This window comes from Mytilus californianus, unplaced genomic scaffold, assembly GCF_021869535.1.
Source record: "Mytilus californianus isolate M0D057914Y unplaced genomic scaffold, xbMytCali1.0.p SCAF_9, whole genome shotgun sequence".
Classification (NCBI taxonomy): Eukaryota; Metazoa; Mollusca; class Bivalvia; order Mytilida; family Mytilidae; genus Mytilus; species Mytilus californianus.
Window position 1 is genome coordinate 51,806,145 of NW_026262745.1, and position 14,269 is coordinate 51,820,413.

Consider the following 14,269-nt stretch of genomic DNA (forward strand, 5'->3'; position numbering starts at 1 on the left):
CCCAATGGTGGCCTTCGGCTGTTATCTGCTCTTTGGTCGGGTTGTTGTCTCTTTGACATATTCCCAATTTCCATTCTCAATTTTATTTATCATTTGACATATTCTTTTCAATATCAATATTTTTATGTCGGATAGCAATTTACCATAGTTGATACAGTTCGGACTTTTTATCAAATATTTTTAAGCTATCAATCGCGTTCATGCAAGATCACGTTTTTCACTTAGTCCAATCCTCATATTTTGATCAGGTTTTATTACAGCAAACGTATGAACAACAATATGTAGAAAAATTTTATTTATTGGTGTGTAAGTTTGAAAAAAATAGAGCTTACATCTATTTCTTTAACATAATGTTCTTTGTTTACTGTCTGTCAGTCTAACCACACTGGCAGTGCAGTTAAATTGTTCTTTTCTCATTACAATTACTAGTATCTACATACATTTATATAGAAATAAGGAGATGTGGTGTGACTGCCAATGAGACAACTATCCACCTAAGCCACCTTCAACAATGATAAAAACCTTTACGGTCCCGACCTAAACAATATGAATAATATAATTGAGAAAACTAACGGCCTAATTTATCACAAAACAATTTACGAAAAAAACAAATATGACAGACATGAACCAAAGACAACCACAGAATTCCAGGCTTCTGATTTGGGGCATGCACATAAAGAGTGTGGCTGGGTTAAAACATGTTTGTGAGTGCGCAACCCTCTCCCTCTCCTGGGACAGTAGTTTAACAGCACAACATAATAACAAACGATAACATCAGTTGAAAAAGGCTTAACTCATCAGATCGATACAAAGCAGAAAAACATCAAACAAAAACACAGACCGGATGTAACAGGGTATTTATCCATTCCTCATCTCTAACAAAAAAAGACACTAAATACAGATCAGAGAGTACTCGCAGTTACTGACAGCTAGTTTAAAGCCAATAACAACTAATAAAAAAATATGTATCTAAGACTTAAATATCAATCAGTACACACCCAGCATCCAATACATTAAGTGAAAAGTCGTCATGAACAATCAAAGAAAAAAATGACATTGTGCAATGCCACAAGATAGGAATCGACTGGTTGTAGTACCGTGAAAGTACATATATGTATAACATTAATATTTAGTATTGTTTTAATTTACTGATAACAAAATCAATATTTATACCAATAAAAACAAAAATTTTAAATACAGTGTTGAATTGGTAACCTTTAAGAATAGTTTTATTTAAAGGATTGATTAGTCTACAAACAAACTATTCCTGTAAAAGTTAATTATTCTGTAATTCCATTATTCCATTATGTTTATTATTTTTGAGAAAAATCGCTATGTTGATTCCGAGAAAAATGTATCTTTCAAAAAAAAAAAAGTTGATAGACTTTTTTTTTCAAACATGCAAGTAGATGTAATTTACGAACTGTAAAATTAATGTGATATGCTATATAAATGAAAACAGTTTTGATGTGGTAATCTGATATAATGTCGATACAATGAGCACGACATTAATGTTTGATCTGTTATTTTGTATTGAAAGTAAAACAAAACTATGCAACCACCACTACAGAGTGCTTAAAGTTAAAATTCACCAATTATTGTTTGTAACAAAAATTACAAGACATTTTGAATTTTACATTTAAATTAATGGAATGAAAGTTTTACGACTTATTACCGACATAATTGATATGTATGAAACCAGTCTTGGTGCATAACTATATTCCTAAATATATCTCAACAAATTCTTGATAAATATAGTTCTAATTTAGTATCGACATATTCTAGATATTGCCGTCATCAGCATTATTTTACCGATATTTAGTTGATCTATCAATGAAAGCGTCTTTTGAATACTTTTGTTTTGTGTTTTTTCTTTATGATGAGTACCTCACGTTCTTTTCTTTTTCTTTATATAAATTCGACTATATTTGTCTAAAATAAAAAATATAGAGAAAATTATTCCGCTTCTAAAACGAGTCGACTTATACCAAAGGGAGATTCAAAAGTAATCAGTCGTACGCCATTTTTGAAGGCCGTACAGTAATTTACTTTCTATTTCATCTTCTTTATTTGAAGTATGATTGTTAGCTGTCGCATTGGCAATCATACCACATCTCCTTATTTCTCTATAGTAAAATATTAAAGACTACAAAAAAACCAAACAAATTCACAAAAAACTACATATCAACTAAACACAGAACCAAGCATATAAAGTTAAGACAAAACACTACATAGAAACTAAATGGAATACAGTACATAGAAACTAAAGAAAAAACTCTGCATAGACAATTAAAGGCAACGCACTATATAGAATTATTAGACAAAACACTATGAAGAAAATAAATAAGAAAAAAACTGCTGTTGAAAACCCTATATCCAAAAAAAAAAGATAATCAACACATAGAAAACTATACGAAAAAATACTGTTGAAAACTAAAGTCAAAAGACTACATAGAAGATTTAAGACATAACGCTACGTTAATAACTTATATAAAACACTATGTTGAAAACTAAAGACAAAATAATATATCGAAAAATCAAGACAAATTACTACAAAGAAATCAAAATCGAAAACACTACATAGATAACTAAGGAAAACACTCCATATTGAAAACTAATACAACAAATACTGCACAAAATTTAAGACAAACCCCTTTATCCAATTAATAAACACTACATAGAAAACAAAAGAACAAACAATATATTAAAAAAACAGACAAAACATTACATGGAAACATTAAGATACAACACTACACATAAAAAACTAAAGACAAAACACTACACAGAAAACTTAAGACGGAACACTTAATAGAATACTTCAGACAAATGACCACACATAAAACTAAAAAAAAACACTACAAAGAAACTCAAGAAGAAACACTACATAGACAACTTAAGACAAAACACTACATAAAAAACTAAAGAACAAACACTACATTAAAACAAAAGAAAAAACATTCCATATAAAACGAAAGACGAAACGCTAGTTAGAAGGCTAATAATAAACACTATAATAAAAACATAACACTGCAAAGAAAACTAATAACAAAACACTACACAGACAACTTATTGCAAAACACTACATATAAAACAAATAACAAACCACTGCTAGAAAACTAAAGACATAAAAAAACAACAAAAAACTGACAAAAATCACTATGTAGAAAACTAAAGACAAAATATACTACAAAACTTCATTAATTGTCTTTTTTCAGTCCCGTTTTAATGCACCAGTTTGGCGTTGGAAACTTAAAGAGTTCAGCAGCAGTTGTTTCAACTCAATGAACATTATACGACTTTTGCCGTATTCTTATCTTTTAGATAGGTTTTTACGCAGAAAATATATACACAACAATAGTTAGATACAGTTTAAAAATTTGTATGTATATGCTATAAGTTTATAAAAGACTATGCGAGTTTAAAGTATTCAATCTTATATATTTTAACGTAGTATGTCTCGTTTATTGTCAGTCAGAGGGACTTTTCGAACAGTGAAGTAAAATTACTCTACTAATTACACTAATTAATTACATGTTCATGTATATTTAGCACACAACAAACTATTCCTGTCATGTATTGAATATGTATCCCATTATTTGTTACATTATGGAAAACAACGCTTTGATTCCTAGACTGAAAAAAAAATAACCTTACATACAAAATCATGTTTATAGATGTTCATTTTGATTTATTTTACACAAGGAAGTGGATTTGATATATGAATTAAACATTTGGTATATGTGAAACAAAGTTTTGATGTAGTAATCCAATAGGAAATCGATAAATACATGAAATAAACACGCAATTTATGCCTGATATATCATTTTGTCCTTATAAAACACTTATGCAACCGCCACTTCAAAATACCTAAAGTCAGAATTAACGAATTGTTGTCTTAATTTGACTAGAAAATTACTCAACATTCTAAATTTAATTTTTTGGCATAAATATTTCACGACACATTCTCGACATCATTAACTTTATGAATTCAGTCTTCACATATCCCCGATAGAATTGAATTTTCTGAATATTTTTTGTGTAGTTCTTATATTTTAGCTTATAATTTTTCTGAACAAGTCACCACTTATTCTAGATAAACTCGACTTATATTAATTATTTTGATCTGTAAATATAGACGTCTTCTGATATCTTATGTTTTTTGGTTGTGTCTCATTGACGTTTACTTTACGTCTCTTGTTTATTTATATCTTGAAATTAGTCTAGCCTTTCCTTAATAAAGAATACAAAAAAAACTCTATCAGTCAATAGGTTCTGTTTTACATCAGCTTAGTGTGTTTAACAAAAGGAGAAAGATACAATGGAACATTCAAAACTCGAACGCCATTACAAAAAACGAAAGACTAAGAAAAAACGAAACGTTAAACAAACAATGCATAAGAGACCAAAAACAAAACAATACGTAGAAAGCTATTGTCAAAACTCTTCATAGAAAACTAAATATATAATTAAAATATCAGACAACATTATATTTAACTTTAGATAACAATTTACCCAATGTGTGATAAAATGTAAAAAAATAGGTAATATCAAATTCATTCCATTGTTGAAAAAATTAGTTTCAATCGATTTGGATTATAAAAATAGATCGGTAGTATCCAAACTATGTTCTTGTATTCAAAACTTCCATATGTAACTTAACACCCGCTGTCATCTATTCAGATTTGGTTGTCGTAAGTACGAACGCGTTATTTTGTGTTCCAAATCTTGATACATTAATAAAATCACAAAATAGCGACAGCAATTTTCTTTCAAAACTACAAATGAAGAACTTTTACAACAGGGAACAAATTGCCTTAAGTTAGTGATTCTCATGAATGTTGTCCAGATGATAAAAACAGCTACAAATAAGACTGAAATCATGAAGATGTTTTAAGAAGTATATGCCAATCTGTTCAAGCATTCGTTTGGTTGTTTTAGCTTTTGGTTTTGCCATTTGATTAGGGACTTTCCGTTTTGAATATCCGTCGGAATTCGGTAATTTCGTTATTTTACTTTTTTTTATCAATAAGGAAGGACACATTTTCATATACTAGTAGTCAATATTTGTTGCTTTCTGCTTTCATTTGTCGACAATAATTTCCAGATGAACAAACAAAATGTAATCTTAAACTATGGACAATGATGAAATAAAACAACTGAATACCCATTTGCAATTATAATTTCTTTATTTGCAACTATTTTCTTAGTTTTTAACTTTTTTCTTGATATGTATTTCCTCTGCCTACACTGTTTATTGGCATTTAACAAATATAATGACTATGAAAATTATCAATGAAAGTGTGGAATTCAGATGAATATGCACGATGTTTATCAAATGATTCATAAGGTAATAAACATCTTTGCATGAAGGTTTAACATAAACCTTTTTTCAATTTTTGTGGCTATGATGATTCTGCTCCATGGGATTAACGCTATTCAGACATTTATGCAAAAAAGGCAAAACAACAAAAACATTAAAGTAATTTTTTTTCTCAAGGTTGAATTCAATTTAAAATTCAAACGTTATATTACTGAAAACTGAGGTGTAAAAACAGTTTGCACAAACATAACTTTCTAACAATATGAGAAATATAATATATGGACATAAAGGAAATATGAGAAAATCCAATTACAAAGAACAAAACATAAAAGACAAGTAAAATTTAGAGAGACTAAGCACACATTACTTGCTGTATGTTACCAGAATTAACTGGGATGTCGCAAGTGTAAAACTTCAAGACATTAGATATGTATGTGTTAGCTATCATAACAGCATACTGTTGTGTCTAAGCATATAGCGATACATTGTCAATTAATTTTAATATAATTTAAGTCTGATTGTTCCAATTCTGATCACCTGTCAAAGCTACCATTTAGAAGGATTTTAACTAAAACTTCAATTAAGTGTACTCGATGTGAATTGTAAAGTTAATTTTTAAACGACTTAGTAATTGTTCAACGAAAGACTTAAAATACAAAATATTATTTAATGTAGAATCTGTTTTGTATATTTTGATCTGAAGAGGGACGAAATTCTGAACAAGGCACGCATATGTGTCTTAAATTATCGATCGGTCACAGTGATGATGTCTCAATAATTAATTATTTGCAAGCACTACATGATATGAACATCACCTTGATATATGTAATTTGTTGAATGAAATTATAAAAATAAACAGTAATATGCTGTTGTAATTATTATTGAATCTACAAATGGAAGTACATAAAATGTATACATAATACACGGAATTTGTAATTGTCTACTTTTTTCTGATGGGACTACACATTGAACTGCTAATAACCGGGGAATTATTTCTTGCTTATTCGGCCTAACGAATAGCCAGTAGAAAGGCCACGATATTATCTATTTTTTGTATCACTTTATTGTATCACACTCTTAGCAGCATGATACGACAATTGTCTTTTTATGCGAGAAATAGATAACAGCCCAACACCACACGGAATGTCATATATAATGTTTGTTATGCTTTAGGTGATAGTATTTTATAGACGGATTAGACAAATAACATTTTATATAAGAATGTGAAAGATTATTTTGAAGGGGGTCTAAAAATGATAAGCTTGAAACCTTTCATAAATTCACTGAAATTTACATGGGTTAGAAGGTTGATCAGTAATGAAAAAATTACAAGAAATTCTTGCTTTCCACGGGATTGATTTTGAGTTACTAGAAAATACAGGTGTCAAAAACATAGAAAATAGTATGACTGTATGCACAAATCAATTTTGGAAAGATGACTTGAGTGCCTGGAAAGAAAGTATTGCTTTAGATATTGAATATACATGGGAATATTTTTTTAATATGCCTTTATGGTTTAATGAGAAAATTAAAATAGAAAATGATGTTGTTTTTTTACAAAGACTGGTATGAAAAAGGTATACACATTGTACTGTGAGTTTGACTGTCCCTCTGGTATCTTTCGTCCCTCTTTTGTAAACGATTTATTAGATGAAGCTGGAGAATTTTTTTCCCTCACCAAATTCCAAGAGATTTATTACATACGTACAGACTTTCTGAAATTTTATGGCTTAACAAAATGTGTTCCAGAAATTTTATTAAAAAGGCTACATCTCCATTAAATAATTATTACCCAAGCATTCCTAGCAATATCAAGATTTTTTTAAACATAAAAAGGTTCTAAAGATATGTACCTCATACTACGAAAAAATCTGACTCAACCTACAAATAAAAAGAAAATAATGGAAAAGTTTGGTGTCACTGCCTGATGGAACTCATTTATAAACTTCCATTTAAAATTACAACAAATAGTAGATTATAGTGGTTCCAATACAGGATAAACTACTTAGTTTTGACTACCAATTATTTCCTGGAAAAGATAAAATTTGTACAAAGCCCTCTTTGTACTTTTTGTAAAATACAACCAGAAACCATTATACACATATTGTGGGAATGTGAAAAAGTACAAATTCGGTTGGAAAATTTTGATACATGGACTTCATCTGCAGCACACATAACACTTAATTATAATTGTAAGTCTTTTGTATGTGGTATTTTTGATGTTAGAAACTGTATTGTACAAAATAAGATATTGCTTTGTATTAAATATTATATCTATTCAAGTCGATGCTTGAAAAAAGTTCTATCACTACAGGCACTCAAAAAAAAGTTAAATGATCTGTACTGAAAAAAACTGTAGCTATTTATAAACAATACAAGAACAGTTTGAGAGAGAATGGAATAGCTGGCACTTTCTGTGTTTACACTGAATAACAATCACACAAGTACATGAGACTTTTGTTTTTTAAATTTGCTAATGAAACTTATAAATCTGACTTTTTACTTTCCATCTGCCTTGAATCAAGTACCATATAAATGCAGTGATATATAGAGCAAACCACTGATGACCAATTTTTCTTTTTTTTTCTACAATTTTTTGTTTTTTTCTTTTAATTTCTTATTCCATTTTTTTTTTCATCTTCAAAATTTAACTATAAAAATAAAACAAATACAAACAAATTATTTTGCAGCAGAAAACTCAAACTGTTCTTCAACAAATAGTAATTAAAAAAATTTGTTAAAATTGACTTAATTTTAATTACCTGACATTGTATTATCTGCACTATAAAGGATAATTTATATATCTTTGTATATTATCATGATTATGCATTATGTGTTTTGAAAAAACAAAATAAATATAAAAAAAAGAGTGTAATGCTTCTTTAAATAATTGTATTGGGGTGTGAAAACGTTGACCTCAGCACATTTAGTATGAAGCGCGGAAGCGAAAGCATATATTTATGAACTACAGCACGTGGATTTGGATGTGAATATCCAAAAAATTTACAAGTATATCATTTCTTGGCTTTCGGAAATATAACAAATTGAATATTGTTTAGAAATATGCACGACACAATCGCCAAACATATTGAATAATCTGACGTCACAAATATGTTTCCTTGACGATGACCTCATATTGATTTTGAATCAATAAAACGGAAATGTCAGTAGCAACAACATGTCCTTCATTTCGTGAAATAATAATAATTAATAATAATAAGTCAAAATTGCTGAACTTTTTAACGATATGTACTTCATCATCATCATCATCATCATCATCATCATCATCATCATCATCATCATCATCATCATCATCATCATCATCATCATCATCATCATCATCATCATCATCATCATCATCATCATCATCATCATCATCATCATCATCATCATCATCATCATCATCATCATCATCATCATCATCAATTAATTCTTTATTAGCCGAAAGGTGTCGGTAACTATCATATGCATTACTCATAGTCATGATAGTTGAAGGCTGTGCAAAGTTTTGAGCGCCGTACAAAGTTATCTATATACTCGTCTTTTGGTCTTAATGAATATTAGTCTCATTTGCAAAACTACCACATACTTCATTATGAACTATTTTTTTGTCGAACTGATAAGTCGTTAGACCAATGTTTTGACATGGTAGATATAATAATAGGTATTATTATATGAATATAAATTATCTGTTTTCTCATTGGTTAAGAACATAGGAAATCCTCTTTGATAAAACATTATATTCACCGTGGCAAAAATCACTAGAGGTTAACATAAGATTTGGAACAGCGTCCGTGTAACTAAATATAGATATTCCAAGGCAACGTCAATGACGTAGGTTTATGACGTCATGCAAGACCCAAAAAAACAAACAACACTACTCTAAACAGAAAACGAAAGGCTGAACAAGATGAAACCCTTCATAACCCGGGGGATCTCAGGTACTACGGATGGAAAAGCAGATCTTGCTCCACATCTGGCACCCGTAGTCTGGCTGACGTAAGTACAAACTCTGTCATAAGTCTAATTCTATAGCTCACGATCGGGGAAATGTGGAAGGGGTTGTAGTTACGACAATTGGCATATATCCGTCGTCATCTGTGAAACAGTTTTCCTATAACGGTCAACCAACTCGTGATGTTGTCCCAAATATTTTCAATTTTACCACTTGGAACTCTTGATTAAATACCTTCCTTGTGACTGCAATCCTCTATCAAGGAAATCAAGATAGGAAATACAAACACTTTAATATTGCATCATGTTGGAGATCTATACTCCATATGCAGGAGCTGCTGGATTATTGCTACATAGAATTGGAAAGTTCACTATTGGGAAGCTTAAATCATCTCTTTTGTCGTTAAGGTTTGTTTTCAACCGACCCTCATTGTCAATTTATACACGTAGGTTAAGATAAATAGCAGATCAAACTGTATCTTTTGTATCTTTTTATCTAAAGTTCGATGGGATAGATGCGTTCAACATAGTCACTCAAGGTTGAATCATTTAGTGAGAGAACATTATCTATATAACGGAAAGTGAAATCGAAGGATAATGTTAACTTCATTACTTTCTTCCTAAGAAGCTCCTGTATGACGTCAGCCTCATATGAGAAAACGAACAAGTTGGCAAGATAGAACCACAGATGGTTCCCATGGGAATGTCGATTGTTTGTTGATATCTTAATAATATCAGTTTCAGGAAACAATCTCGTTTGAATCAGAGTGAATTTTCAAAAAGTACGATTTATCCCTCCCTAAGAAAAGATACTTGACTAAATAATGCATCTTACATGAAAGACAATTAATTTGATGCTTTTTTTTCTTTTTTTTATTTCAAACCCGGACGTTCATGTAATAACATTAACGGTGCCAATTTTACTGCACCAGATGCGCAGCTGGACATTGTTATACATGTAAATATTTTAGATGTTGTAATCTAATATGATATCGATAAATTAACACGCCATTTGTGCTTGATATATAATTTCCTGATAAATCCTCTATCCATATTACTTGTTTCGTTATACTTTCTATAGAAAAATGAAGGCCATTGTTGTTGTAGTTTCGATTTTAGAAATTGTTCTTACTTCCAGTGCAAATGAAGAGAACAACTTCAGACTATCGATAAAAGGAGCTAAAGATGTTCCAATCCGTGGTTTTCTCCTAGGCAATCATGGTTCAGGTACTTTCCCTAAAGACTGGAAAAACTGGATGCAAAAGCAAATGGACGACAGACAAACGAAGATGGAGAATCTAATGAAAGGAAGTGATAATACAATGATGGCGAAGATCGAAGGGCTGAAACAATTACTCCAGAACACACAAGGAAAAATTGAAACAAGCTTGACTGCTATTTTAAAAAAAGTTGATTCTATTCAGTCTAATCAAGGGGATAAACATGGTGAGCTTTTGTTAACATATAGTGTGTTTTAATAGTAACATATTGATAATTGTCATAAGTATAGTAAATACTGTTTCGTGAAACTTGTGTTTGTTTTCTTGTTGGGCTATTTGGCCTTTTTATCTTATTCATTATTTTTATAGAATGTTTTTGGTGTTTCTGTATTTATTTGTTGTTGTTCCGAACACAGAAGAGTTTCAACTAAATATTTTAACAAATGTAAACATCTTTTATATTGTTTATTCATTTATTTTAGGATATATCGGATGTTTTCTTGATGCTAGCAGTCGTCACTTGTCACATAGATATAAAAACTTCGGCGATGCAATTACCTTGGCAAAATGTCGGGAAAACTGCAAAGGTTACAAATACGCTGGCCTACAAGTAAGTTTACATATTCTAAGCATTACAAGAATTCCAGTTTGGCGATGTCGTGGTAGCGGGCTTGCCTCTAGTGGTAGTTGGTGCAATTCAATCAAACATAAAACACGAACATTAGTATTTGGTTCTTCTCCTTGCTTTTGGTATGTAGGAAAACGAGTAAAGACTACTGGTCAGCTAGAATCATTTGTCGATATACATTTCTTCCGCGGAATGTCATCTTTTGAGCTAGCACTATACAATGTGTGTTGCTCTAGTCAAATGACGGAATATATCAGATCAATATATTCTTGGTCTTATCAGAATGCTTATTTGGCACAGGACATAAAACACTAATTCATCCATCCATCCATCTAACAATTTATTTACATTTTTACCTTCTAATTTCTTTAGTTCTGCTTTTGTTTAAATATTTATACAGGTTTACACACCTACATACGTGAGAATGTACCATAATACTCTTTGTATTAGCCAATATATTTTGTCTTCCTAGCTTCTTGAATCATGAAGCGTGATCTTTTAGGTAGGCTACAGTTAAACAGGGTCTGAAGACTTACAACAAAAACTGGAATTGACAATATATCAGTGTTATGATAAATAATTAGCACCAAATCATAATATATAATTATTTTAAACAGTATAGTGTGCAGTGTTTTTGTGGAAACCAGCTGGAAAACACAAAATATCCAAAGAGACCAGATTCAGAATGCAACACGAAATGTCGAGGAGAACCAAGTAGGATGTGTGGAGGTACTTGGAGAAATTCTATCTATACAGGTTTGTTACATATACATACATAATATGAATAAAATAAGATATAGAGTACTGGTATATTAGACAGTAACACGATGAGTAAAAGTACTTAACCAACTTCTAGACATGCTAGAGGTGAACATTAAGTCTTCAACAATTCACAAATTGTGAATGAATTGACAGACACTCTTGTAGATCTACCTTAAACAACACATTGTCAAATAGATATATTATAAAATACAATTTCCGATATCACACGAACAGTTTTGTAACATTACGTATACAAAACTCTAAAACACATTTTTTACAGACATGTACATAGAATGGCGTATGTAAATCGTTTGTTTTTATTTATAACAAGAGGTTGAATTTCTTTTAATTTTGAGAGCATATTACAATATGACAATCAACTTAAAAAAATATCCAGAGTTTGTTCCTGCGATTTGATGCTTGATCCATTTAAAATTTCAAAATATTGTTTTGTAAAACTTTATTTCTATATTTCAGTTTAGTGAAAAAGAGACAAGAACGCAACAGCCCAGAAGTGATAACCCACCGTTCAAATATTTAAATAAATTCATCAAAGCTTTTACACTATATTTTTCTTTTTCTACTGAACAATGAAGCTACAACATCGTCGTTGATCATTGCATTTTTCAAAAGTCTATGAAAAATGTCGAACTGAATCATTATTTCTTATTTGACTGTAAGACAGAATTTCATTAGATGTCCGTAGTATAAATCCACCATTTTCTACATAAGAAGATGCCTGTACCAAGTCAGGAATATGACAGTTGTTATCCATTCGTTTGATGTGTATGAGCTTTTGATTTTGCCATTTGATTATGGACTTTCCGTTTTGAATTTTCAACGGAGTTCGGTATTTTTGTGATTTAACTTTACAGTTTCATGTATTCTGTTCTTACCTAGAAAATATGGAAACATGATGACGCTTTCATTTTGATATTCGATATCCAATTGTTGAGCTTTAAATGCAACCAATCTTGAAATAGCTGTGCATCTTTTCTCATAGACAAAAGGAAATAGTATCTTGCAGATTTTTATAATTTCACTTTCAGATATATTGATGATGTCCTGTTATTCAATAACTCACATATCAGTGTATGCTTTAATTTATATGATATCTGCTCCGTACAAGAAAATTGCTGCGTCATAGTTTTGAGGAAGAACAACTACAATCGACACCTTATACGTTTTACAGTCACCATTATGATTTGGTTGACCAATACGATGTATTTGAGTTTTAACTCCCATTGCTAGATAATGTTCCGTTCCACGATTGTATTATTGACACAATGGTCATGACATATAATTGATGCAATCATTTCTATAAAGTAATTATAAAATGATGGAGTATTAAAAATACTTTGTACCCTAATGCATAGATGGCTTAGTCTTATTTGGCCCAACCTTTTGTATTTTTTTTTCTTTTCAATATATAATCATTTTCGTGTTTGATTCGGCTCTCCGACATCCTTTGATAATGCGTCAATATAAATTTCAAAAACAGAAATCGTGTTTTCGATTCACTTAATTATAAGCTTGATATCTTTATTGATTAGTTACAACCATTGAGTTGATGCCACAGTAGATAGACATGTCGTTTCTAAAAGTTTTAGAAGCCCAGCAGTCAACAATATTATCTAGACATATATAATCATGGTGATACAGTCAATTCTTGTAAAATTCCTATTTATAAAATGTCGATGTCTTGAAAACCCTACGGTTTTTGTAACTCTAAGACATCGTTGACCACTTTTTGCACAAACTTTTTTTTTTTCAATATGCACTTCATCTTTATGTTTGATATGACTTTCCAGCCGTCTTGATTCGAGCGCAACTTATGATTCGCATGCTGAGGAAATGTGGGTCTGATCCATTAAATTATACTTCGGTTTTTTTGTCTAAATTTTTTTCAACTTTTGTGTCAATGCCACTGCTGGTGATCGGTTCCTCTCTGAAGATACTACCATCAAATACTCATGATTCTTGTGTAGACATAAAATCATTGATACGGTCATTTTCTGTAGTATTTATCATAGAGCCGCAGTTATTGGCATTCAAATTCATCATTCGAAAATTTATTGACAACGCCATGGCAAAAAAGAAATAGACCGTAGAATAAACAACAGTATACAGACACAACATAGAAAACTGAACACTAGGCAACAGGAAACCCACCAAAACAAGGGGTGATCTCATGTGCTCCGGAAGGAAAAGCAGATCTTGTTTCACATTTGGCATCCGTTGTGTTGCTCATGCAAGTACAAACCTGGTGATAAGTCTAATTCGATAGGTCAAATTCTGGGAAAAAAGGGGAGGGATTGTGGTTACGACGATTGGATAATTTCTGTCGTTATCTGAGAAACTGTCAGTTAGACAGTATTTGTTTGG

General features: G+C 30.7%; 1 protein-coding gene across 1 annotated transcript; it reads left to right on the forward strand.

Moving 5' to 3' along the window:
- Positions 1 to 10,333: 10,333 nt before the first annotated feature.
- On the forward strand, positions 10,334 to 12,446 carry LOC127715225 (xylosyltransferase oxt-like). The gene is made up of 4 exons (XM_052221248.1): positions 10,334 to 10,720; positions 10,977 to 11,104; positions 11,740 to 11,878; positions 12,362 to 12,446. Exons 1-4 carry the CDS (start codon positions 10,360 to 10,362, stop codon positions 12,364 to 12,366), a joined length of 633 nt encoding a protein of 210 aa, XP_052077208.1. The 5' UTR covers positions 10,334 to 10,359; the 3' UTR covers positions 12,367 to 12,446.
- The last annotated feature ends 1,823 nt before the right edge of the window (positions 12,447 to 14,269 follow it).

Bases quoted from the DNA above. Each gene is read 5' to 3' on its own strand.
- LOC127715225 (XM_052221248.1), top strand. From the start codon at position 10,360: ATGAAGGCCATTGTTGTTGTAGTTTCGATTTTAGAAATTGTTCTTACT. The intron at 10,721-10,976 runs GTGAGCTTTTGT...CATTTATTTTAG, and splicing joins TAATCAAGGGGATAAACATG to GATATATCGGATGTTTTCTT. The intron at 11,105-11,739 runs GTAAGTTTACAT...TATTTTAAACAG, and splicing joins ACAAATACGCTGGCCTACAA to TATAGTGTGCAGTGTTTTTG.